This window comes from Corvus brachyrhynchos, unplaced genomic scaffold, assembly GCF_000691975.1.
Source record: "Corvus brachyrhynchos isolate BGI_N302 unplaced genomic scaffold, ASM69197v1 scaffold114, whole genome shotgun sequence".
In the NCBI taxonomy this organism is placed as follows: domain Eukaryota; kingdom Metazoa; phylum Chordata; class Aves; order Passeriformes; family Corvidae; genus Corvus; species Corvus brachyrhynchos.
Genome location: NW_008238337.1, coordinates 2,423,431 through 2,447,905, shown reverse-complemented (window position 1 = coordinate 2,447,905; position 24,475 = coordinate 2,423,431). Strand labels below are relative to the sequence as shown.

The 24,475-nt window shown below is 39.1% G+C and overlaps 1 protein-coding gene across 1 annotated transcript in view; it reads left to right on the top strand.

Annotated features, from left to right (window-relative positions):
* Positions 1-120: 120 nt before the first annotated feature.
* The window catches only part of DNAH10 (dynein axonemal heavy chain 10), a 51,261-nt gene continuing 26,906 nt past the window's right edge, over positions 121-24,475 (top strand). Inside the window, exons 1-42 of the mRNA XM_017734703.1 lie at positions 121-165; positions 208-400; positions 890-1,005; positions 1,430-1,613; positions 2,280-2,437; positions 3,102-3,332; positions 3,932-4,122; positions 4,584-4,782; positions 5,490-5,684; positions 5,834-6,004; positions 6,689-6,865; positions 7,222-7,395; positions 7,859-7,867; positions 8,037-8,197; positions 8,894-9,045; positions 9,436-9,600; positions 10,056-10,263; positions 11,133-11,289; positions 12,431-12,907; positions 13,058-13,216; positions 13,566-13,691; positions 13,768-13,870; positions 14,105-14,283; positions 14,869-15,080; positions 15,373-15,529; positions 15,961-16,194; positions 16,296-16,418; positions 17,199-17,432; positions 17,938-18,161; positions 18,650-18,919; positions 19,012-19,195; positions 19,476-19,610; positions 20,012-20,164; positions 20,720-20,908; positions 21,011-21,157; positions 21,726-21,917; positions 22,085-22,203; positions 22,337-22,495; positions 22,782-22,917; positions 23,028-23,150; positions 23,555-23,689; positions 23,993-24,206. Of these exons, the coding sequence (XP_017590192.1) occupies positions 121-165; positions 208-400; positions 890-1,005; positions 1,430-1,613; positions 2,280-2,437; positions 3,102-3,332; positions 3,932-4,122; positions 4,584-4,782; positions 5,490-5,684; positions 5,834-6,004; positions 6,689-6,865; positions 7,222-7,395; positions 7,859-7,867; positions 8,037-8,197; positions 8,894-9,045; positions 9,436-9,600; positions 10,056-10,263; positions 11,133-11,289; positions 12,431-12,907; positions 13,058-13,216; positions 13,566-13,691; positions 13,768-13,870; positions 14,105-14,283; positions 14,869-15,080; positions 15,373-15,529; positions 15,961-16,194; positions 16,296-16,418; positions 17,199-17,432; positions 17,938-18,161; positions 18,650-18,919; positions 19,012-19,195; positions 19,476-19,610; positions 20,012-20,164; positions 20,720-20,908; positions 21,011-21,157; positions 21,726-21,917; positions 22,085-22,203; positions 22,337-22,495; positions 22,782-22,917; positions 23,028-23,150; positions 23,555-23,689; positions 23,993-24,206 (7,270 nt within the window). The remainder of the gene's footprint in view (positions 166-207; positions 401-889; positions 1,006-1,429; positions 1,614-2,279; positions 2,438-3,101; positions 3,333-3,931; positions 4,123-4,583; positions 4,783-5,489; positions 5,685-5,833; positions 6,005-6,688; positions 6,866-7,221; positions 7,396-7,858; positions 7,868-8,036; positions 8,198-8,893; positions 9,046-9,435; positions 9,601-10,055; positions 10,264-11,132; positions 11,290-12,430; positions 12,908-13,057; positions 13,217-13,565; positions 13,692-13,767; positions 13,871-14,104; positions 14,284-14,868; positions 15,081-15,372; positions 15,530-15,960; positions 16,195-16,295; positions 16,419-17,198; positions 17,433-17,937; positions 18,162-18,649; positions 18,920-19,011; positions 19,196-19,475; positions 19,611-20,011; positions 20,165-20,719; positions 20,909-21,010; positions 21,158-21,725; positions 21,918-22,084; positions 22,204-22,336; positions 22,496-22,781; positions 22,918-23,027; positions 23,151-23,554; positions 23,690-23,992; positions 24,207-24,475) is intronic.

Below are 24,475 nucleotides of genomic sequence, written 5' to 3'. Positions count from 1 at the left end.
GGTGGGAGAGGGTGTCGCTGCCCTGACCCGCTGAGCTCTCCCTGGGCACCACCTGGTCCCAACTCCCTGTTTCCCCCTCCCTCAAACCCGTCTTTGTCCCATCTGCTGACTCGTAGCCCCATGACTGCTGTGTCTTTACCCCTTTTCCTGCCTCTCCATCCCTTGGTATGTGTCCTCCTGAACCCCTTCTATCCCACCCTTTTCTAGAATTTTGTCCCCTCTGTTTGTGCCTTGGTGGGATTTGCATCATCCCTCTGCAGAGTGTTATATCAGGCTTTCCTCCCATTTTGCATTTGTGCAGATGCAGGTGGCACGAATGAGCGTTTCTTTGTGGCTTTTAATGAAATTCCTGAAGAATTTGTGTCAAATTTTACTGTGTATTTTCTGAGAGACACCAAAGGTATGTGTCCTGAAGAACTGCAGCCTCAGCGTTTTCAGTTTTGCATTAAACAGCACTTCTCATTGTGAAGATATGATAGAGACTGGGATTCGGGATAGTGCACATCCAACTTACTTAACTGGGTAGGAAAACACTCAAAGCCAGGGATCAGGCATGTTTTGTCACTTGACAGCATTTCTGTGCAAGATTTTCCTCATCTGTCTGTAGAATAAGACTTCAAATCAAGGCCACTGTTCTTTTGAACAGAAAACCATTTTCTAACTATCAGGCTGGGTTGTAAAGACTTAGAACCAGATGATGACATGGAAGTATTTTTCTGACCTTTCTGAAAAAAGCATCTGCACTATTAAAACCAGCACGAGTTTTGAGCATGACTTGCACCAAACCTAGTAGTGTTTTATTGGAGTTTTAACTTATTATGAAAAGGACTTCATGATTTATACTTCCTGTATCAATTAATTAGATTTATACTATTTGTATACTGTTTAGAAAGAGTTGCTGTACCTAATGACCTGACTGAAGCTCATGAGATTCTTCCTCAAGTGATAAAGTCTGGTATGCTGACTGATGATACTCTCTTGATGCTAAAGAATGCCATCTCACAGGTAAATGAGTGACAGCTTTTATATATGGAGTCTTGAGTGTTTCTAGGAACGATTTGCCCATTTAGTATTATATGGGCTATGCGTAAGAAATATTAATATTTAGTAAGTGACCTTCATATGAATGAAGTTTTTGTTAATCCTTATTTGATATTTTGTTTCCCCTTTTCTTTTCTCTCTGTGAGAATCATTTAAGACTGTGACACCAGACACCTTTACTTCTGTGCTCACAGACTTTCATAAAGACATGCTGGAGCTATTCCCCTGCAGAACCTGAGGCAGAGGGAATGATGCTAAGGAGGTGAAATGGAAGGAGACACACTTAAATTAAATTTGAGAACAATATCTAATGGTTAAGTGAATTGCTAGTAAGCTGACTTTTTTTTAATATGAGCCATCTAATCTATGGCACCTGTTTGAATCCTAGGAGTTTTCACCAGCTCTTTCCTATGGTCAGCAGCAGACTGAGAAAACTTCCTCTGATTCAGACAGTGAAAACACAGATTCTGAAGAAAGGAATTTGTCTAAGACTGAATCTGAAGAAAAGGAAGGACAGTCTGTGGAAGACTCTAGTGCTCTAATGAGGAATGAAACTCAGCTGGTTATACCAGGTGAAGTGAATGTTTTGCCTCTGCCAGCCCTGGTGATTAGTGCACATGGCAGTAGAACGAGGTTCACCTGAGAGTGGCTTTATGAGGAATAACAAATACAGTTTCTGGGGAAGCTCTAGATTTGATTAAAGCTGCTCTTTGCTGATACCAGTAGTGCTTTTCCCACCCTGAAGCATAGCAGGCAGCATGGAGAAATGGATGAAATCAGTGGTAAGTCTTTCAAACAGTTTGGAGTAAGAGTAGGAGAGGGGGTAGACATACCACTTCAGGGGACACAGCCCATAGCAGGGTATAGAATGTGTAGGTCAAACCAGACTTTCACCTATTGTTTAATGTCTCTTCCCTACCAGGGACTGCTGTCATGCCATGAAGGAGAGCGTAGTGGCCTACAATAGGCAGATTGATAATTTTCAGTAAAGCCCTGTTCCTAATTTTTAATAGTTAGGGAGTGGGTTAAGACTTGAAAGCTGAGAGTTTTCCTGTATTCTAGGAATGTATATTTGTTTGCACTGTGTTAACTGTCAAAAAACTGAATCTATTTTGCCCTATTTTCAGAAAGGCAGAGCAGGTGCCAACAAGAGGGAAGGCAAAAGCCATTCCAGTGGTGCCACGTTACCAATGTTGCCAGAACAAGAGAGTTCATTCCCTTGCATTTTCTTCCAATAGGAGATCTTAAACTGGAGATGCCAACTGTAAATCTAGATGGAGAAATGACTGTTCTCGCCACAGTTCCAGAAGTGGTTCAGTCTCTGAAAAGCTGTGCAGTGAGCTGGCAGAAGTTAATATCCAGAGTTCTGCAGGAACAACTGAAAAAGGTTCCCCAGGTAATGTTGCTTATAACAGCAAGATGCTTTTATTCCTGGAGACTTTGCTTAATTTCCCACAAGAACTGTGTTAATTTTTAATTCCTCTTCATATTTGGTTGTTGGAAAGCCATTCACTAGTTCTTGAAAAGTAGAACAAAAGTAGTGAGGACCTGTGTGTCTCTGGGAAGTAGAATATAAACAAAATATGAAGTAATTAGCTGCAGATCTTAGCTACACAGGATAATTGTGGAAAACTAAGGGACTTTTGTTATCTGCACTCTTCTAAAGAGCCATGAAGTACTAAAAGCTGCAGTGATTAATTTTTTTGTAAAATAGACAGCTATATTTTTTGCTTTTTTGCAAAAAAGTGATCTCAAACAAAAGAAAAAATTCTTATTTTCAGGTTTTGGTTTTTCAAACAAAACACATATATAACTAATACCATTAAACATACTGAAGGATTTTATGCCTGTAAAGCCACCTGTGCAAGAGCCATAAGCTCAGGGATATACTCCCCATGAGCAGCTCCCTTCAGTGAGTGTAAAACTCTTTATTTCAAGGATCTTCTTTTGTCTGGCTTTTTGCACAGTTGAATCATGTCAAGTTTCTGTCAGCATAAAGTGTATTGAAAAGAAGGAACTGGTAATTTAGATTTTTTTATTTAATTCCACATTACCTGTAGGGTAACAGTCCACTTGCAGAGATTGACCTCTGGCGTGAAAAGCGTGCTACTTTAAGTGCTCTTACTGAACAGATAAAGCTTCCAGAGGTGCAAAAAGTCTTGGAAATATTACAGGAAGCTGAATCTGAGTTTACTGGAGATTTACAGATAGTCTTGAGTGACCTCAAAAAACATCACATAGAAGCTCAAGATAATGTTAAGTTTCTTTCAACTCTCGAACGCCATTTGAAGGTACCTGTCCTTGAGAAAATTTTGTGGAAGTTTGAACTCTAGTTACTTGAGTTTGGTTTCTCTGTTGATGTAATCACCTCTTGTTTATTTTTTCACTTTTTGTCAGCAATAAAGATACACTCTAGATTAACAAATTATATTTAATTTTAAAGAAGAGTTGCTTATTTTGTTTGAATACAGTGGTTCTAACGTTTGAAAGCCCAGAGCTGTGAGCACTTGGTTTGTAGTCCGACCTTGGGAGAATTTGATGGCATAGCTGATCTGGGGAAAACAGAACATTTCTCTACTCCATTTTTTTGGGTGGTTTCAACCACAAATTACAGCTGATGTTTCAAAGTTTAAATTGTATTAAAGATCATCCAAACTAAGAGTTGAGCCAAAATTTAAAATCAGGACCTAAAATCATTTGGAGCAAAAGATGCAGATTTGCACATTGTTAACCACATGTGTTATTTAGGCACCAGGATGTCTCCTTGTCCAGGTTATTTATTTAATAATCTCACAGACTTTCTTAACCTGGGGAATCTACAGAATAAATATTAGTTTATCGAATGTGAATTTGTATTGTTTTCATGACATCCACAATATTCATTTCATAGAATTTATCAACTGGCACTCTGGCTGATGTTACCTTGAATACAATCCCTTCCCTGCTGAATGCCCTGAGAATGGTGTGGATCATGTCTCGGCACTACAACAAGGATGAGCGCATGGTGCCCCTCCTGGAACGGATTTCATGGGAGATTTCCGCGAGGGTGCACAAAGCTGTGGATCTGCAAACGCTGTTTAGGTAAGTGCTGGATTCCTCTTTAACTGGGCTGTATTTATTAAAAGCTTTCCTTGTCTTACACGAAGTGCAGTAGGTAATGCTGCCACCAAATAGGTGTCAGCATTTTTCAACCGTCTGAAGTTGTATTAGAAGGTCAATTAAAAGTCAATTTATTTTGTAATTGTCATAAATTACTAAATCAGCCCTGAAGAAATAGGTGCTTGTCCTCTTGTCTTGAAAGGACATAAAACAATAAAACAAATAGAAATACAGTGGTAAAAAAGTGGCATAAATATAATCAAAATCAGTCATGAAATAATATCTCCTCTCAAAATCACACTGAAAATAACTTATAATTTTTCCTTAGATCTTGGATAATTAAAAGCTGCTTAACCAGGGTATATTATTCCAGTTGAGATACAATTTTTTTATCTATAGTATTTCTATCTATAATATCTTAATTGTGTTGATTTGATTAATAGAGAAGATATAGCTGCTGCAAAAATTAAAGTAACAGAAGCCAAAACCACTCTTGAACAATGGAAGAAATGTTATTTTACTACTTGTATCCAAGTTGAAGAATCAGGAAGTGAGAGATACTGGAAATTTGATGTGAAACGTTTATTTGAGAAAACTGATTATATGGCTTCAATATGTCAAGAGCTGCATGATGTTTTTCAGGTACTAATATAGACAATAAATAAAGAGATTGTGTAATCACTGTCTTCTTCTGTAGAGGAGAGTCTTTTGTGTTGTAGATGTTGACTTGTTAACAGCTTTTAGTTTTGTGCTTAAGACCTGAGTGGTGCCTCTGATTCCAGCAAATCTCTGTTTAATGCTGGAGATGGAATAACTCTTCTGCAGGTACTGGTTGGGGAAAGGTGCTACCATGTTCATGGTATGAACACAGAGACTTGCAGCAACTGTTTCACACATTTGTGATTTTCATGAGTTGCCAGCTTAATGAGATGAGTTAGATAAAATACCATTTATGTATACTAAAATACAAAATTTGGCCATCTGTGAATCTGTGTATTAATTGCAGAATAACATATGAATGGAGAGATGCTGTGCTTAGGCTAATTTAAGCCAGGGCAATTAGCAATATGGTCCATCAATAAACTGTATGTACAAACTGTGTGAAAATTGGAGTGAAAAGGACTAATAACTGAGTATTATCTGTTAAAAAACTGAAGTGCTGGGCCTGTAGATTGCTGTGTTTTTTTTCAGTGTCTTGTATTAAAATATTTGAAATTTAAATCACAGCACAAACTGATCATTCTCTGAGTGGTTGATATTTTTTAAAGGAAAAATTTAACAATAATGTGTTAAGTGGCAGAAAAAATACTAAAAAGAAAGCTTTATGGTATGATCTTCTGAATTAATAGGTCACTGAAGAGCTTTACAATATATTTATTCCTGAACTGACAACTGTGACAGAAAATCCAAAGGGTGTTGATAAACTATGGAGAGAAGTAAATATAATAATTAGTCCTATGGAAGACCTGACATTTGACCCTTTCAGCATGGAAAGTGCACATGACTGGGAATTAGTTATGGAAGAATTTAGAGAAGACCTTACAGTAAGTACCATATACTGTGATTCCCAAAAAATGGTAAAAATAAGCTCGACTACTATTATTAAAAAGTATTTTCATTCTGCCACCCTTTCTTGGTATTGCAGGATGACTTTCTAAGTGACAGGGTTTCTTTGCTTTCTTCCTTTGTTTAGGATATTGAAGAAAAGATGAAAAGATTTATTGATGAATCTTTTAAGACCCTTCGATCAGCAGAAACTGCTTTTGACATGCTGTTAAAGTACAAACAAATCCAGATTCGTGAAACTATTCGTAAGCAGCTCATGAAGAAGTTCAGTGATGTTTTGGAAAAATATTGTAAAGAGGTAATTCAGTTTAGGGATTTTTTTATTTAGTACATGAAGTTTTTTACCTGATGAAAATCATAAATCTGTATATGTCTAAATACCTGTGTGGTGTCATTTACTATCTAAAAGACTGAAAACTTTTATAAATAAATATGATAATTGCTCTCTTCTTTTTGGAGCCAATTGGAGAAATAGTCTGGTTAATTTGCTGAAATGGTTGTGCACATCTGTATACGTGAGACACTGTGTGGGAAGTGGAAGGTGCTCTGAATGCAGCAAGGCTTGTGGCTATTCCTGCACCTTGTAACCAGCAGCTCAACAGGAGACCTTCCTGAGAAAATGGATCTTTTATACCCTACAGCTTTCTTGTAGTGGACAAGTTCATGGTATGACCAAAATGTGTCAGAGATCAACTTTGGAAGGCAGAAATAATTCCGACATATAGAAGAAGCCTGTATGTCGGAAAGCTTTTCATGTCAGCTTTTTTCTTGATATTTCAAAGAACATTGAACTTAACAATAAAATGTAATCTTACAGAAAATGCTGCCATAATGGCAGCTCCGTAAGATAGAGAAAGGTAGACAAAAGAATTATTTTTATACTGCCACTGGAATTAGCTTCAGAGCTTGTGCTGTGTCTCAGACAGTGATCATGGACAAGCAGTGGGAAAATGATTCTTTGTAATATTTTATTCTCTTCTAGGTTGAAATTGTTAAGCAAATCTTTGTTCAGAACCTCAAGGATCCACCTCTGTACAAGAACCATCCTCCAGTGGCTGGGGCAATAGCCTGGTCCCGATCCCTTTTCCGTCGGATCCAGCACACCATTGTTCGATTCCAAGAAGTAGAGGAGTTGCTTGCTACTGAACGTGGAAAGGAAGTATGTTGGTTCTTTTGGTACTTGATGAAGGAAGAAATACTTTTGTTACGCACTTCTAATGATGTGAAAGTGCTCTAATGTGAGGGGATGTCCCAAGTCTTTGTGCACAGCAAGCCATGTTAGATGTGAAAACTGGATTGGAACCTTCCCACTGTTTCCCAGGGAGACAGTGATGAAATCAATTACATAATCCAAGAGCCCAAATTCTCCAGTGCCTGCATTAATGACAAGGCTTTCATTACTTGTTCTCTTATCTAATAAAAAACAGAAACCATGTTGAGACACCGTATTAGGACAGGTTAGTTGAACATTTCTCGTGGTCTTTAAAATGAGTTCTACAGACTTGTCCTTTCTAGGTGAAGCACAAATATCTCCAAGTGGCCAAGAAAATGAAAGAGTATGAAGATCAAAAATACCGTCAGTGGAGAGAGAGGACAGAACACATGCTTCCATTGTTACTGAAAGATACTCTACTGACTGTTGTCACTGATGGGGCTGCAACACGTGTTAATCCAGAGACTTCTGAGCAGGTGAGAAGATGGTGTACCAGGCTTCTCTGAGGGGAAGAACTGAAACCTACATGATGGTCAGCGAGAATCTTCTGCGAGTAATATTTTAAACACAGATCTAGAAAAAGGTCTGAGCTCAGAATTGTTTGTGGTCCTTTATAAGACATAGTTCCTGAATCACTTGGCAAATCGTTGAATGTTGTTTCTATGTGTGTTGTTCTGAGCTGTAGTTCCTGTTAATTTTTAGGTTTTGGTACAACATTTTTGGGACATTGCTACAATACGTGGGACTGAAGTTAGATAGAGGCAGGTTTCCAGCAGAGATCTTACAGAATCCTGTTCCTACTAAACTTTTGTCTGACTCGGAATTTCCCCTGTGATTTCTGTTGTAACTGGTTGCAGCAGTGTGTAAACAGAGATGATTTGGTTTGTTTCTTGTAATCAACAACTGGAAAAGGGAGTTCTGTGTAATTTCTGATCCTAGAATGCTGACGCTGCTGTCAGATTTTAAAGGCATTTCCACAAGCTCTGAATGTCAGTCATTCTGATTTTTATCTGCTGCCATATCAAATGTCTCCAAAAGCTCACCTTTACCTTGTAGTGTAACAGTTTGGAGCTCCTCTCCTTTCTGCTGCTCTTTGTTGTGTTGTAGAGGTCTCCAGCAGAGGAGCCTGTCACCACTAAGAAGAGCGTTTTGCTTCACTCTGAATTTTTCTCCTGAAATCCAAGAGATTATCATTGAAACAAAGTACATGGAACAACTTGGGCTTCCAGTCCCAGAAATGGCAAGATATGTGGCATTACAGGAAGACAAATACCTTTGGTAAGGCTGAAACAGAGTATCTGCTCACATACAGGCTTATGGCAAGTGATTTCACTCCAAACTCGAAAGGGGCCTGAGTCATCAAATGGGGGAAATATGAGAGTCCTTAGTGACTTTTTTTTTTTAAAGGGTACAATTACTAACGGTCAAGTTGCACTGATAAGCTTTTCTCTGGCACTCTTTTCATCCTTTATGCTGCAGGACTGTTATACAAATTAACAACTCATCCAAATCTGAGAGAAAACAAGGAAAATAATTTGCAATGAATTGTTACTGCCATTTAGATTTCAGCTCATTTAAACTCACTACTGCTTTCTTCCTGTACAGCCTTGAATAAGTCAGTTGTGTCCAAATTATCACAGACATTTAGCACACAGATGTGTCTGTAAGTCTCTGACTGGATTTTAAAGTTCACCTGTTCAGTTCACTTATGTGCTTCAAACTGGGGCTTTCTGAGCTGGCGCAGGAGAGGTTTGTCCAACTACTGTTGGAGCCATATGAAACTTTTCTTCTGTTTTCAGTGGGAAATGAGTTTTAATCAATACATATTCACTGGTTAGTTCTGCAAATTTTGCTTTATATGGAAATTTGAATAGAATGATGTAAGTTCTCTGCTCTTTGGTGGAGTTCAGGGCTGTTTTTCAAGAAAATAGTAATTTTTGTGTTTTGTTGTTTTGTGTTTCTTACATTCTTTAGGTACACAAGTAAACTGAAAGCCATGCTGGATCGCTATCACAAATTAATGGATATGATGAATGAAGCAGAAACCAAACTTCTTGATGACTATGTCCAAGAACTCTGGAAAATATTGAAAGCAGGACACAAAAGACTCACGTGGAAGTCTGTAGGTAATGGAGATACTATTTTTAAATGGCCTTAGACATTTATTTTTAGTTTAAAGTCTCCTCAGTTCTGCAGTCTATTTTTTATGATTGCAGAACATATGATACATCCTATTGCCACAGGGGCAGAGTGGCAGGTTAGACAAACTCTGATCCAGGAGGGTATTTCTTGTGTTTTTATTATATTTAAAACACTGGAGGTGGTTAGAAACCTTTAGCTAAGAGCTGTAAGGGAGCAAGAGATGAAGGATTAGCTGAGAAAACATCTCATCTATGATTCTGCAGAACTGTGGTTCATTCTTAGAGATAAAACACATCTAGTTGTGGCAATTTTGATGCATTGGTGAAATACTTGTTAAAAGAGAAAAAACCCAAATGATTGTGATTTATTTCAAGGTATTGGTGAATTTATTGTCCAGTGTACACAAACCATTGGGAAGTTTGAGTTACTCGTCCTTCAGATCCATAATATTTCTAAAGACATAAGCAGCAAACTTCGGTCCATAGAATCAACAAATCTCTTTAAGTTTCCATGTTCAAAAAATGGTGACAAACTTCCTGGTAAGTCTTTATACTTTCATTTCCAAGCTCTATGGTGTTTTATTTTTCTTTATCTCCCACTTTGGTGTTTTAGTTGCTAAGATGAACCCTTTTAATTGTTACCAAAACTGGTTATAGTAGTAATTCAGGGCATAACAGAGGATGGAACTGGTTTCCTCAGATGGAAATGGCAGTGAGCTGGTTGTCTGCCAGATCTCTCTGTTGCTTGAGTGGCTGATGGATCAAATTTCTTTCAACACTTCATAGTTGTAAAAAGGTCACTATTAAATAATTGAATCCACATAAAATCCATATTTCAGAGGGCTGAAATATTAATTCATTAATAAGTGAAGATATTTTTATCATTATATGAGATCAATTTCATGTTTGCAAATAAAGTCCAGGTAAATATTGCAGCGTATAAAACTGCTAGATCTTTTGCAGTTAATAATGCTATTTTTTTGTATCTGTTGCAGGAGCAAAAGAATTTTTTGACTATGTTAAATGTGAACAAGTAAAAGATGTGGAACACATGGTTAGAAAGTATTCTGCAATTCCACAACTGCTAATAGAAGTAGAAGGACGAGTTGCCAATACAAACAGTGGCAAATCTCCAAAATTGGCTTCCTATTATGCATACTGGGAACATAGGATTTATCACGTGTTGACACAGTTAATTGTGAAGTAAGTCAATTATTTGCTTTAATGGGTTTCCAGTCATCTTCAAGTTCTCCTGGATCTGTTGATGAGTATGTGTACTGACATTCTGTTTGAACCCATCAGTGACTTACAGTTTGTGGCAGATTTGTATTTCTACTGGTTTTTTTCCTGTGAAGAATGGAGAACTGATAACAAGGTACAGAGGAAACCCAAATTCTGAGAAAATGTGTATTGGCATGTTGTTGGCAGAAGAGAGAAATAAGGCACATTTTCTGCAATGTGTGTAGTTGCACTTCCCTGGTTTATCTCTAAAATCAAAGTTTTGTTTCCCTAAAGAACATGATTTTGAGAACTTGGTGTCAGTTCCTGGTGTCAGTGTCACTCCCTGTACTGCAGGGCACACGAGTCCAAGAACAAAGGTTTTACTTGTTCTGCACTGGCTGAGGCCAATCCTGTAGCAAGATAGTAAGAAGGCTTCTGCTACAAGCAAGGTATTATTGCAATTGAGCTTTGCAGCTCTGCTGTAATATCTGTTTAAGCTTCCCATCCATCTCATCTCCCCATGCTCCATGTTTTGTAATTTGATCCATGCTCAGCTGATTTTGCTGTGCTTTCTTGTCTGGGCTCTTGCAGTGGAGTTGACCATGGTCTGAGGATCCTTTTGCACCAAAATATCTCCATTCATTCATTCCAACAGCTTCTTTTAGCAAGTCAAGCTTTTGCATTAAATCAGTTTAGCAGGACAGTTTTGTTCCCAGGCACATCAGTGTTTCCAGCTGAAATCAGGTTACAGATCTAAGCTCACACCTGAAAATTGCAGCCTCTCTTGGGCATTTCCCTGGGGGCAGCACCTGATTATTTCTATCTTTGACACTATTTTTTTCCTTTCTCAGGAATTTACAGGCGTTTAATGCAACCGTTCTTGCAAATGTGCCACTGTTACAAATAGAAGCTGTTATATCTGTTCCTGAGGTAACCCTGCAACCTAATGCCAGTGAGATTGAAAAAATGACTGTGCAAGCTATCCAACACTGTGTTGAGGTCACTAAGGTGATTTTTGATAAAGATTTCTTTTTTGTTGCCAGAGTTTGCTTGTGCTTATAATGAGCTAATCTTTTTTATGTTTGGGTAAGCATAAATGTCAAAGGGGAGATTCATATTGCTTTATCTTGAAATCAAAATATCCAGTACATTGTTCTAATTTTACATACTGTCCTAATTTTACAATCTGATGATCACAGGAAAAAAGTACATGCACTTTTTACTCAGGTAAAATTGTTGATTACTTTTTAGTAGTGTTACCAGTGTAAGGACATGATTTGGTTCCATAAATCATCATACATCAGAAGGAAGTACTTTTCAGATTGCACTGCAGATGTTGCTTTCTGATGTATAAATAAGCAGATGGAATAAGGAATGTGAATGGCCTCCTCTACATTACATTTCTTCTTAAAAGCAGCAGAAAAGACAGTTCAGAAAAGGTTGGAGAAAGGCATCTAGGACAGCAAATATCTAGATGAAGTATCTAACTTACTGACAGTGATGTAGCAATATTTTCCTGCAGAGTTTCACATTGAACTGCTTTCCTGAAAAGAAGCCAAATACTGTGACAATGTTCCTGCCCTGCGCTGATGGACAAACGATCCCAGATGTCACCTGAAATGAATAAATTTAGTTTGTGTGCTTTTTGTGCTCAGATTTGCTGTTCTGCTCCACTGCTGCATGCAGACTGTTTGAGCCAATTCCTTTTTCTCTGTGTCATGCTATATTGTTGCTCAGCAGAGATTTTAGAAGCAGATTGAGTAATGCATGGCAAAGTTTTGTTAGGATGAAATTTTCTCAAGGTGATGGGAAAGTGTGGTCTCTTTTTTGCTGTCAGAAAAGCAATTGATTTGAGAAATCATTCACACCACTTCCTACATTATGTCCTAAATAATGGTGAATTCCTTCACTGAAAGGGTTATCAAGCATTGGAACAGGCTGCTCAGGGAAGTGGTGGAGTCACCATTTTTGGAGGATGTGTAGGTGTGGCACTTGGGGACACGTATGATTTAGTGGATGGCTTGACAGTCCTGGACTGCTTGGACTCAGTGATCTTAGAGGGCTTTTCAACCTTAATGATTCTATGAATGATTTAGCTAAAATGCCTCAACAAGATAACTGTTTTCCAACCCTGTCTTTAAAACTCCAGCATTTTGTACGATGGATGCACGGTACATGTATTGAATGCCCTCCTCAGCACGTCAAGGCGGATGAAGTTGTCACTTTCAGCTTTTACAGTGATGTCTCCCAGAGCCCTCTGATAATTGAACAGGCTGTTCTCATCACTGGGAATGTCCATAAACTCCTGGCTTCTCTCAACAAGTGTTTGAATGAATGGAAGAGGTATGACCTGGTGTGGAAATCGGACAAAGGCGCAGTCCTGGACCGTTTAGCTGCAGAAAACCCTGCTTGTGTTATCTTTGATGAGCACTTGCAGTTCTACATGAAGGTAGCTCGGGAAGTGAGTCAGCGGACCTTGATTAAAGATGAACAGTTTATCAGGCTTCAGCTGGCTCCTTTAGCCTCTGTAGTGCAGGAGAATGCTAAAAGCTGGGTGATGTCACTTGGGAAATTGCTTAATGAGTTAGCAAGAGAGGAGCTCTTCAGGCTTCAAGATGAGATTCAGGTAGGTGTTCTCTGTTTTTTTCTTATCTTTTTCACATAGACTAAAAATCAATCTGGCATGTTATTTGCTTGTGTTTTGTGTTTGACTCGTTAAAATTCTAACAACTGCTTTGTCAGTGTTGATTCTGGAGATGATCTTTACTTTTTACAGAGATTATCAGAGAATGTGAATAGACCTCCTGAAACCCTGGACGATCTCAGAGTCATCCTTAGCACATTTGGGGTGATCAAAGGCGTGTCCCTCGAGGTGGAACTGAGATATTTGGACATTGGGGAGAGATACAGAACTCTTGCTTTGTACAATATTCCAGTAAGTGCATGTCTCATCAAACCTTTCAGATCTGAGCTAGGGGCACAAATGCATCTCATGTGAATGAAGAAATGTTTTCCTTTTGAAAAGTGCTACAGAATTACAGCATTGTTGAGGTTTGAAGGGATGTCTGGAGACCGTGTAGTCCAGACTCCCCTCTCAAATCAGTATGTCCACTTGAAAATGGACGTATGGCATGTGTTTAAATCTGATTGAAGTGGCCTCAGTATTGATTTTTGTGTTTAAATCTGATTGAGGTGGCCTCAGTATGTGAGCACATATTCCTCACTTTCTTGTGAAAGCGTGTGCCTACTTATGTGTTGTGAGAGGTGCTACTTGTTTTGTTTAGGTAGCTGAAGAAGAGCAAGAGAAGTCTGATAATCTTAGGGAAGCGTGGGAGACTCTCTTAATGGAAGCAGCAGAAGTCAGTCGCAACCTAGATTGTGAAGGAGGTGTAAAAGAAACATTCACAAAGGTAATATTTGTAATTAGTATGGAAAACAATTAGAAATGGAAAGGAAAACTATTTAAACGAACGCTGTTCTCTTTAGGTGACAAAACAACAAATTGAGGACTACAGCAAAGAGACGGAAGAGTTTTTTCAGAAACTCCTGACTGAGGGGCCTGGTGTTGTTGGGGATGATCTTGATAAAGGTAAATGGATTAATGTGTGTGAAGTGATGCTTTGAGAATACTAGTCTTTGGACAATTCAAATTTTATGTAAAAACAAGAAAACTGTGCTTTCGTTATTAACATACAAACTCATCAGCCTGGAATGTGAACATCTTTAGTACTAGAACATCTACAGACCATATGTAAATTCTGTCTTACTTATTTCCCATGAACCCTGGGATTATTTATCTGGAAAAATTCCTCTCCTTTCCCAGGACTAGAACTCATGGCTATGTTTGAAAAAGAATTAGAGAGACTGGAAAAAAAGCAGCGGGAACTGGCTAGTGCTGAGAAACTTTTAGACTTGCCAGCAACAACGTACCCAAACTTAATAAAAGCACAGAAGGATGCAAAAGCTCTGAAGCAGGTCTATGACATTTATGCACAGCAAAAAGTGAGTGTCACACCAAGTCTGCAGGGACACACACGTGTTCATGCACAAAGGTGGGAGACAGAAGAAGAAGTAACCCCCTGGTTACTGTCAACTCTTTTTGAAGCCGTTGCATGAAATTAGCTATGCCCTGGAATTGGTTATCACTGTGAAATGGTTTTAATATTAGTACAGCACTATCAGTGTCTCCATGGTGGACTGAACACATCAGATAGGAACAGACTTCTCCCAGCCTCTAATAATTGTTGGACGGCATTTTACTGCACACGGTTCCTCATCAGTTCAGTGAAACTACTTTTGGATATAGGATGTGTACAGGTGACAATGGGTATCTTGGGCTTTAACTACTTTTTAAGAAGTTTTATTTTTCCGAAATTTAAATGCCCTGTAAAGTATGGTTCTGTTCTTCATATTCCTTTTTTACTACTTCTTCTACAACTGGTTGTGTTTGGCTATGAATGGGTCTTGGACATGAACTTGTCTCTCCCAATGTTTGTAAAATGTAACACAATTACATTTTGGGGGTCAAAATTAAAAGGAGTATGAGTTTTTTTTTTTTTTTTCCCTTCTTAATGTCCTCGTTTCCAGGCAGCTAAAGAGGAATGGTCTCAGACACTCTGGATAAACCTCAATGTCAAGGTTCTTCAGGAGGGAATCGAAGGATTTCTGAAAGCCCTTCGGAAGCTGCCCAGACCAGTGCGCAGTATGCCAATAGGTGTCCAACTGGAAAAAAAAATGAAGGCATTTCGGGACTCCATTCCTTTGTTGCTTGATTTGAAAAATGAAGCTTTAAGAGAAAGGTTTGTTTTGATTTATTTATGTCCACTATATGTAGACGTATTTGATGTGTTTTGTTAGAACTTTCTGTTACTGTGGTCATGCCATATCCTGGAGCTTGGAACTTTATTTCTGCCTAATGAACTTGTGTAGTAGCATGAAAGGTGGCTGCAATGACTGGGATACTTTATGTATTCAAACTGTAGCTCTTGTTTAAACAGCAGAGTGCTAAACATGAGTTCATTATTATATGTTACAGTTGTTTTGGTTTTTTACTGTATCATGGTGTTAAATTGATGTGTCAATTTAAAACAGGCATTGGCAAGACCTTATGGAGAAAACAGGAACAAGGTTTGAAATGAAAACAGAAACATTCACTTTGGAAAATATGTTTGCTATGGAACTTCACAGACACACCAATGTTATCAGTGAAATAGTTGGAAGTGCTGTTAAGGAACTTAGCATTGAGAAGGTAATATATTGAATTATAGAATCGTAATAAAACTAAAAAGACAAGGATGACAACAATCAGTTTTATTTGAGATTTAAATTGGCATGACTGCAAGTTTGGCCAGGGAGCTGCCGTAGTGTAGCTCATGAAAACTAAGATCTATAGCTCTGTTAATGGACTCCTACTGGCACAGAATCCTCGCAGAACTTGCTTTGGCAGCAGCATATTGGATCTCTATGATTACAGTAAGAAAGTTTGTCCTATGAAAATGGATCAGAAGAAGGATCCATTCTCTTGCTATCATGCTTTTTGAAATAGACTCTTCTTTATAAACCAGAGTTAGAAAATCTGTGCAAAAATTTTGCTGGATTAGTTGTTTCATTTTTTTGCTAAGATTATAGTTCTCCTGTTTTTGAAGACTGAAATATGCATCTTTTTATGTTCACATGCAGGGAATGAAGGAAATAATAGAAACATGGGAAAATATGAAATTCCCTATACAAGTGTACACCAAAGGCACTGAGACACGAGGCTTTATTCTGGGATCTGTAGAGGAAATTTTAGAGATTCTTGATGACAACAATGTCAATCTTCAGAGTGTTTTGGGCAGTCGATTTGTGGGTCCTTTCCTGTCGTCCGCTCAAAAATGGGAAAGAACTCTGTCACTGATTGGTGAAGTAACTGAGGTAGGAGGAAAGTGCTGGACTAAATAATTAATGTTTATTATTTATAATCCAGATTTTCTGTTGTACTTCTGTTTCCTCTGATGGTAACATTTGATTCTTAGATCTGGGTAACAGTTCAGAGAAAATGGATGTACCTGGAGAGCATCTTTGTTGGTGGAGATATCAGATCACAGCTTCCAGAGGAAGTCAAAATATTTGATCGTGTAGACAAAATGTTTAAAGAGGCAAGTGACTGATTTGTGATCAGCATAATTATTTAGTGCATTTTGCTTCCAGTTCCATAGTTAATTATGGTCTTCTGTGACGTGTAATACTGAGAATGATGTGCTATAATTCATTGAATATGAGATTGGGGAACCCAGAAATTTTGTTTTGCTTCACATCTGTCATAACCAGAAGACTTCTCCTGATTTAGCTAAGATGGGCAGAGGTGAGATCCTTGGCTGGCAGCCTGGGGTAGGCAGAATCTCCTTTTCCTTTCATTGTTTACATCTTTTCACCTTTACCATGATAATAAGAAGCTTACATGTGTTCCTATTGACTGAGGACCTATGGATATGCTAAAAAGGCTTTCCTGGTTCACGCCACTGCTCCCATACTGAACACATATTCCTGGTATGAATATGGCTTACTTTTCTGTTTCCCATCTGCGAAATTGAGAGAGTACTGTGATTTCGAAATACAATGTTTGATCACTCCTTAAAGTACCATTGTGTACAGGAGCAAAGTCAGGTATGTGCTTAAGCTGGCCTGACTGGGGATACAAGCTTGTCTGGCTTACACTTGCTTTTACAGTTGTATCTCCATAAGCATACTACCTTAGTGTTTTCATACAGCACTGCAGCACCACAAAACCACTTCAAAACCATTTAAAAACCTTTGATTCACTTCTATCAGGACCTGTACTGCTTGTGCTGTTGGCATGCTTTGTCATTAATTAAATATAATTTAATATAACGTATTGCTGTACAACATTTTCTAAACTTCCTTTTCTCCCTGTATAGATAATGGATGAAACTGTAAAAGACCCAACAATAAAAAATTGCTGTGAAGCCCCAAATCGTCTGTCAGACTTCCGTCACATAAACAGTGTGCTGGAGAAATGCCAGAAAAGCTTGAATGATTATTTGGATTCCAAGCGAAATGCTTTCCCGAGATTTTTCTTTATATCTGATGACGAGTTGCTCAGTATCCTTGGCAGCAGCAGCGCACTCTGTGTCCAGGAACACATGATAAAGGTATAGTGTCTGGCTTTCCACAGTGCCTTGTGCTTTTAGGTGCTTTAAAAAGTTCAACAGACTGTACTGTACATGCTCATAGGGATGCATGAATATTTTCTGCATACAAAGAGCATCCTGGCAGCATCTTGAAGAAGCTTCTGAATAACCAGATCAAATCTGATGCACAGTCTCTCCTGGCTCTGACACTGGTTGGTAGCAGTTATGGTAGAGGAGCATTCAAGATACACCAGAATGATCTGTTATTAAAGAACTGTCCTCACAGATTGTAGCTCCTCCTAGATCTTCATTTTCTAGGGAAAAAAAAAAAAAATCAATGTCATTTGGGCCTGATTATTTGCTTGATATTCTGCAGTTGTGCTGCTGGGCTATATATTGGCATTTGTATTTGATTACTTAGGAGTCAGATCCATTTCTCTGGAGAACAGCTGGGGGTTGCGTGCACTTACATCTTGGAGGCTTTGTTTCTAAAATGCCCGTGAATTTCTTTGTTGCTGCATTTCAGATGTTTGATAATATAGCCTCGCTGAGGTTCCAGGACGGTGACAATGATGAGAAGATCGCCACAGCCATGATCTCAGCTGAGGGGGAGGTGATGGAGTTCCGGCAGGTTGTTCCTGCCGTGGGCAGAGTGGAGAATTGGATGACAGCAGTGCTGGAGGAAATGAGACGGACCAACAGACGCCTCACCAAGGAAGCCATTTTTCGATATTGTGAAGACAGAAGCAGGTGAAACAATCAGTGTCAAGGATAACACAACCTGATATGTTGCTATGAGCCTGTAGTGATATAGAAAAGGCATAATTTTTAAATTCCTACACAATTTAGTCTGTACTTCTCTGTGTGGAGGGATATGAATAAATTCACATGCACTATTTTAACTAACCTCTCATATAATCTCTCATATCTGTTTTCCTAAATCTTGAGTTTTATTTTTGGTGTTGTGTGTTCAGTATGTTTTTCTCATGATGAATTCCACTTGGGAATTTTATACATGGAACAGACAGCTTTTCTATCAGAATATTTCCTAGGCTTTTGAAATCCCACAGCATACTTCGATAGAATTCTGTCTATCTCTGAAAAGTTTGGCTTGTGTAGTAGCTGTTGCAGGAACAGAAGGAACTTCTTTGTTGTTGTTGTATTTTTTTTTTCTTTCCTGATCAGTTACTTAAAATAAACAGTAACTCAGCCTCCCTCACTATATATGTTTTCCATAGAGTTGATTGGATGTTGCTCTTCCAAGGCATGATGGTGCTTGCTGCTAATCAAGTGTGGTGGACTTGGGAGGTAGAGGATGTCTTTCGAAAAGTGAAAAAGGGAGAAAAGCAGGCAATGAAACTTTATGCTAAAAAAATGCACAGGCAAATCGATGACCTCGTTACCCGCATTACAATGCCCTTGAGCAAAAACGACAGGAAAAAATACAACACTGTTCTCATCATCGATGTGCACGCCAGAGACATCATCGACGTATTCGTCAGAGACAGGTAAGCACCACCTCCAGCTTCTGAGCAGCTCCCAAATGTGTAAGTTGTATCGCCGTCCTTCTGACGATGCTCACGTGAGCTCTGTCGCGCAGCATTCTGCAGGCTCAGGAGTTCGAGTGGGAGAGCCAGCTGCGGTTTTACTGGGAGCGCGAGCCGGACGAGCTGACGGTGCGGCAGTGCAGCGGCACCTTCTCCTACGGCTACGAGTACATGGGGCTCAACGGGCGCCTCGTCATCACCCCGCTCACCGATCGCATCTACCTCACGCTCACACAGGTGCGCCTTCAAGGACATTTTGCTAACAAGCCCCTGTTATACTCAGCCTGTCACATCCTTGTTGTAGTGCCTCTTCCTGCTGTCTCTCAGATGCCAGTGTGAACGCTGTTTGAAATCAGTAGTGATATCCTTCTAACCTCATTGCTGCAAAGACAGTATAGAAGGCATTCACAGATAAAGTTTAAGGTCTTTTGTACCCAAGGGTTCATTTGTGGTTTTGTTACCAACCTAATATAAATCTAATCCAAGCTTTGCCTTGCTTTTTGTTCTGTCTTCAAAGGCTCTATCAATGTATTTGGGAGGAGCACCAGCAGGGCCAGCAGGTACAGGGAAGACAGAAACAACCAAGGATCTGGCCAAAGCACTGGGCTTGCTGTGTGTAGTGACAAACTGTGGAGAAGGCATGGACTTCAAAGTAAGAGTTAAAGATCTGTGTTCTCTGATAAAATGCCGATTTCTGCTCTTTATCAGTGCCCAGGATAAGGACATACTCTGAACTTCTGCATAAGTATCTCCCTTAGAGATACCACACTGTTTGATATTTAAATTTAGTAAAAAATGTTAATTTTGAATAAATTCTTGAAGGAATTTCAGGCCCTTTCAAGCAGGGGAGCAATGACTGTAATGATATGTGTTTAAGCTTATGATAGCCAATCTGTACCTGGCAAGTAATTATTGCAAGACCCTATGATGGATTGATTGGTAAACATCCAGAAGTTTATCCAGCATTAAGAATTTTAGTGTATTCCAAAGTTTTTTGATGCTGATTGTTTTATATATTCACTGCTAAGAAATTTTTCTTGTTGTTCCTTTTAGGCAATGGGTAAAATTTTCTCAGGTCTTGCCCAGTGTGGAGCGTGGGGATGCTTTGATGAATTCAATCGCATTGATGCTTCCGTGCTTTCAGTAATTTCTTCCCAGATTCAGACGATTCGAAACGCATTAATGAAGGGGTGGAAAAGATTTCAGGTAAACATTAAAAAAGAAGAGTAATTGTGAAGGCTGATCTTGGTTTTCAGGCCAAGACTCAGAGTTAGACCCCATCATTAGATCAAAGGGCTGCTGCTTCTGTAATTTGTTTGTGCTGAACATTTCAAACTCCTGAGTATGTACTTTTGGTTTGAAATATGTTAAATCCTTGCTGATTGCCTAATCCTTTGTGAGTTTCTTCCTTTGTGAAGCGAGATAAAAGTGATCTTAATAGGATAATAGCAAGTTAATGGGGTAATAGTCTAGTAGTAATGAGGAACAGGAGTAACTTGACTTGATGTGAATTGTGAGGCTCTATTTACTGAGGCTTATTGAAATTCAAAAACCTCAGACAGAAAATTTGAGGCTTGTGAAATATCTTAAAGAAGGTACATTCATTCCACTCTTCGTATCAGGATGACTGTCTAAAACTAAATATTTTAGCACTTTGTCCTAAGTGGGTACCCCAGTATTACTGGTTTTCTCTTTGAGCAAATAGTATTATTTTTTTAAATTCCTAATTCACATTGTTCTAATGTTTTCTTATGCCTTTAGTTTGAAGGACAGGAGATTTCCCTTGATAGCCGTATCGGCATTTTTATTACAATGAATCCTGGTTATGCTGGCCGGACTGAGCTCCCTGAGTCTGTAAAAGCTCTCTTCAGGCCTGTGGTTGTTATTGTACCAGATCTTCAGCAGATCTGTGAAATAATGCTGTTTTCTGAAGGGTTCCTTACAGCAAAGGTAAGAAAATTCTGTTGTTACCCATACCCATGTGCCCACCCATGTTTGCATGGCCAGTAGCAATGTCCACATTCGTGATCGTTTAAATTAAATCTCAAACAGGTCCTTGCCAAAAAGATGACAGTGCTGTACAAGCTGGCCAGGGAACAGCTTTCTAAACAACATCACTATGATTTTGGACTGCGGGCCCTTAAGTCAGTGTTGGTGATGGCTGGAGAATTGAAAAGAGGATCAGCAGACCTCAGTGAGGTAGATTTGCTGCTTAGTTACCTTGGGCATATCATCTTTTTCATTAGGAAGGGGATGTGTTTACCCATCTGATGTAGCTTGCTTTGGAAATAGGAACATTGGTGGTATTTGTCTTATTATTTCACTTTGTTCTTATTGAGTTCCATTGTGCTCTCTGCCATTAGAACTCCAGTCAAAGTAGGGAAATCTATGGAAAATGAGGTATTTTCCTGCTTGTTAAATCCAGGATGCAAGCAGCCAGATGAGTATCTCTGGATGACTATCAAAAACTGATTTTTGAACAGTGAGTGCTCCAGCTCAGGGCAGCTGTGGTGTGGAACACTGCAGACATTTGGCATTCGATTAACATGGCAGAAAAAGGCAGTGTATTATTCTTAGTTACTGATGTGCTTAATCCATATGAAATAACCTCTGTTTTTTCTACTAGGAACTGATGACAAAACACATTCTAAAAGCTGTACTGAAATAATCAGGCAATAGCTTTTAAAGATTTAAAGTTTTGAAGTACCTCATTTTAGCTGATTAGTAAACTGTTTGGTAAAGATTGATTTTGCTGCGTTTTGTCTAGGATGTTGTACTAATGAGAGCTCTGCGAGACATGAATCTTCCTAAATTTGTGTTTGAAGATGTGCCTCTCTTCCTTGGCCTAATCTCTGACCTGTTTCCTGGCCTGGACTGCCCTCGGGTCCGCTACCCTAACTTTAATGATGCTGTAGAACAAGCGTTGGAAGAACGAGGTTATGTTGCTCTACCAGTCCAGGTATAAAGAATGTTAACTGTGTGAGGTTTTGTTGTAAACATGAGGCTGCAGATGCATTGTTGCACTCTGGAGTGGCTCCAGGAAAACTTACCTGATACAGATCAGCTGCTAATCTTGTCCACAAAGAGTTATGATAGTAGTCTACTGAATCCATGTTTATTTTTCAGGTGGATAAAGTAGTTCAGATGTATGAGACAATGTTAACTCGTCACACTACAATGGTGGTTGGACCTACTGGAGGTGGCAAGACAGTTGTTATTAACACCTTGTGCCAGGCCCAAAACAAGTGAGTATAGAATGTAAACCAGGCTATCAAATGGCACAGTCTGTATTACTCAGCCCTGCCCAGAGTATTTGCTTGGGTTAACATGAGATGATGGTGTGACATTTTACAATTGCTTTTCTTCCTGTATCTTTAGGCTGGGATTATTGACAAAGCTTTATGTACTGAACCCTAAAGCTATGAGTGTGATTGAGCTGTATGGGATCCTTGACCCTGTCACACGAGACTGGACAGATGGAGTCCTGTCAAACATTTTTCGGGATATCAACAGACCCACTGACAAGAAAGAGCGAAGGTAGGCAGCTGGAAATCATTGTGGTGGTTTTGAGATCCTGGGGTTTACACCAACTGAAAAAAAATTGATATGGTACTATTTAAAAGAAACAAGTGCTAAATAAATAGAAAGAAGGACCCCTAGACACTATCTCCTGTGAGTCTAGCCTCAGTGAAACGATGCAATTATAAAAAATGAATGGTAGACTTCAAAATACCTGGACTGACACCATTGATGACACTTCTGAATTCAGGAGTATGTTAGCAAAATCAGAGGTCAGTCAGTGCCCCATGGCTCTTGTACACAGGTACATTCTCTTTGATGGAGATGTGGATGCTCTCTGGGTTGAAAACATGAATTCTGTCATGGATGACAACAAGTTACTGACCCTGGCAAATGGGGAGCGGATTAGACTTCAGGCACACTGTGCATTGTTGTTTGAGGTAAGAAATGACTGGACCATTTAATAAATGGGAAGGGTTAGATACAGATGGGGCTTTAAAGCCTGAAAAGCAGTTGCTGTGTATCCTTATCTTGTGTGATTATTTTGTAGGTTGGGGACTTACAGTATGCATCTCCTGCCACAGTATCCCGCTGCGGAATGGTCTTTGTGGATCCTAAAAATCTGAGATATGAGCCCTACTGGCAGAAGTGGGTCAAAGGAAGAGAAAATGAGGTGGGAGTTTCTGGTCTTGTTCAGAGAGTATTTATGTTTAACACTGAACTGTAGACAGCTGTAAAAAACCTGTGTAAAGGCAGTCTGATTTTTCTGACAAGAGTTAACAGTAAGGTTGCTTAGGTCCTTGTTTCTTACATTTAGTTTAAAAACTCAAGTCCACAGGGAACTGAAGTAAGACAACTCACTTGCTACCACCTGATGAATGCTGATCTTCACTTGCTGAACACCCAGTCCATATAACAGCATCACATTTTTTCGTGTGACTGTACCCTGTCTTTGGTAGAAGTGATTCCTTCAGGAACAATCCCTGGTCAGCCAGGTATTGATGGGAAGTTCTGCTGTAAAAATTTGTCTTTCCAGCCTTGTGTGTGCTGAAATATTGTCCTTTTTGTGTTCCTTAGCAAGAGAGAGTGGAATTGAATCGTCTCTTTCAAAAGTATGTGCCCGACCTTATTGATATGATTGTGGAGGGAATTGTGGACGGCAGACAAGAACGAAAGCTGAAGACCATTATTCCTCAAACAGATTTAAATATGGTAAGAAACAGAGAATAAAGATTGAACACATTTAACTAAAAAGAAAATGGAATGATGGAGGAAGTAAAATCTTCCCAAAGAAGGCACAGGAGGAGAGTCCGTGCTGAAATGTCAATTTGCTACTGATGAGTACAGAGACACCAAACCAGTCATCTCCTAACAATGCTCTTCTGCTGAACTGAATACACATAGCAGTAGGTTCACCTGTAAGAACAAAAGACTAGCAATCAGCTGAAAACATATTAAGAGTTTTCGTGTCTCTAAATGGCAATTTTGTTTACTGATTTGTCCTTTTTCCAACAGATTGTGCAGTTGACTGTGATGCTGGATGTCCTAGTGGTACAGCCTGAAAATCCTGATGTTTTGGAGTGTTTTTTCTTGGAAGCTTTGTATTGCTCCTTAGGTGCTTCTCTTCTTGATGCTGGGAGAATTAAATTTGATGAAAACATTAAACGTATTTCCTGCATGTCTATTGTTCAGGGTGAGAACATCCTGGCAAAGCCAGGGGAGCTGCCAGGTAGGATCTTGTAATAATTTAATCCAATTTAACCTCATTGATTACAGTAGAAAAGTGTTAGTTTCCATGAAGGCAGATCATTATTTTCCTTCCAGCTAGCTGTCCTGGCTGCAAAATATGCTCCTTGAGGGGCTATTGGTGAAAACCTCATAGAGATACTCATGCTAGGTGACTCTCAGCTAGTGGTCTGTCTTCACAGAGCAGTACTCTTCTATGCCAGGTTAAAGAGATAAACAGTGAAAGGAAAAAGAAAATTTGAAAGGAAGACC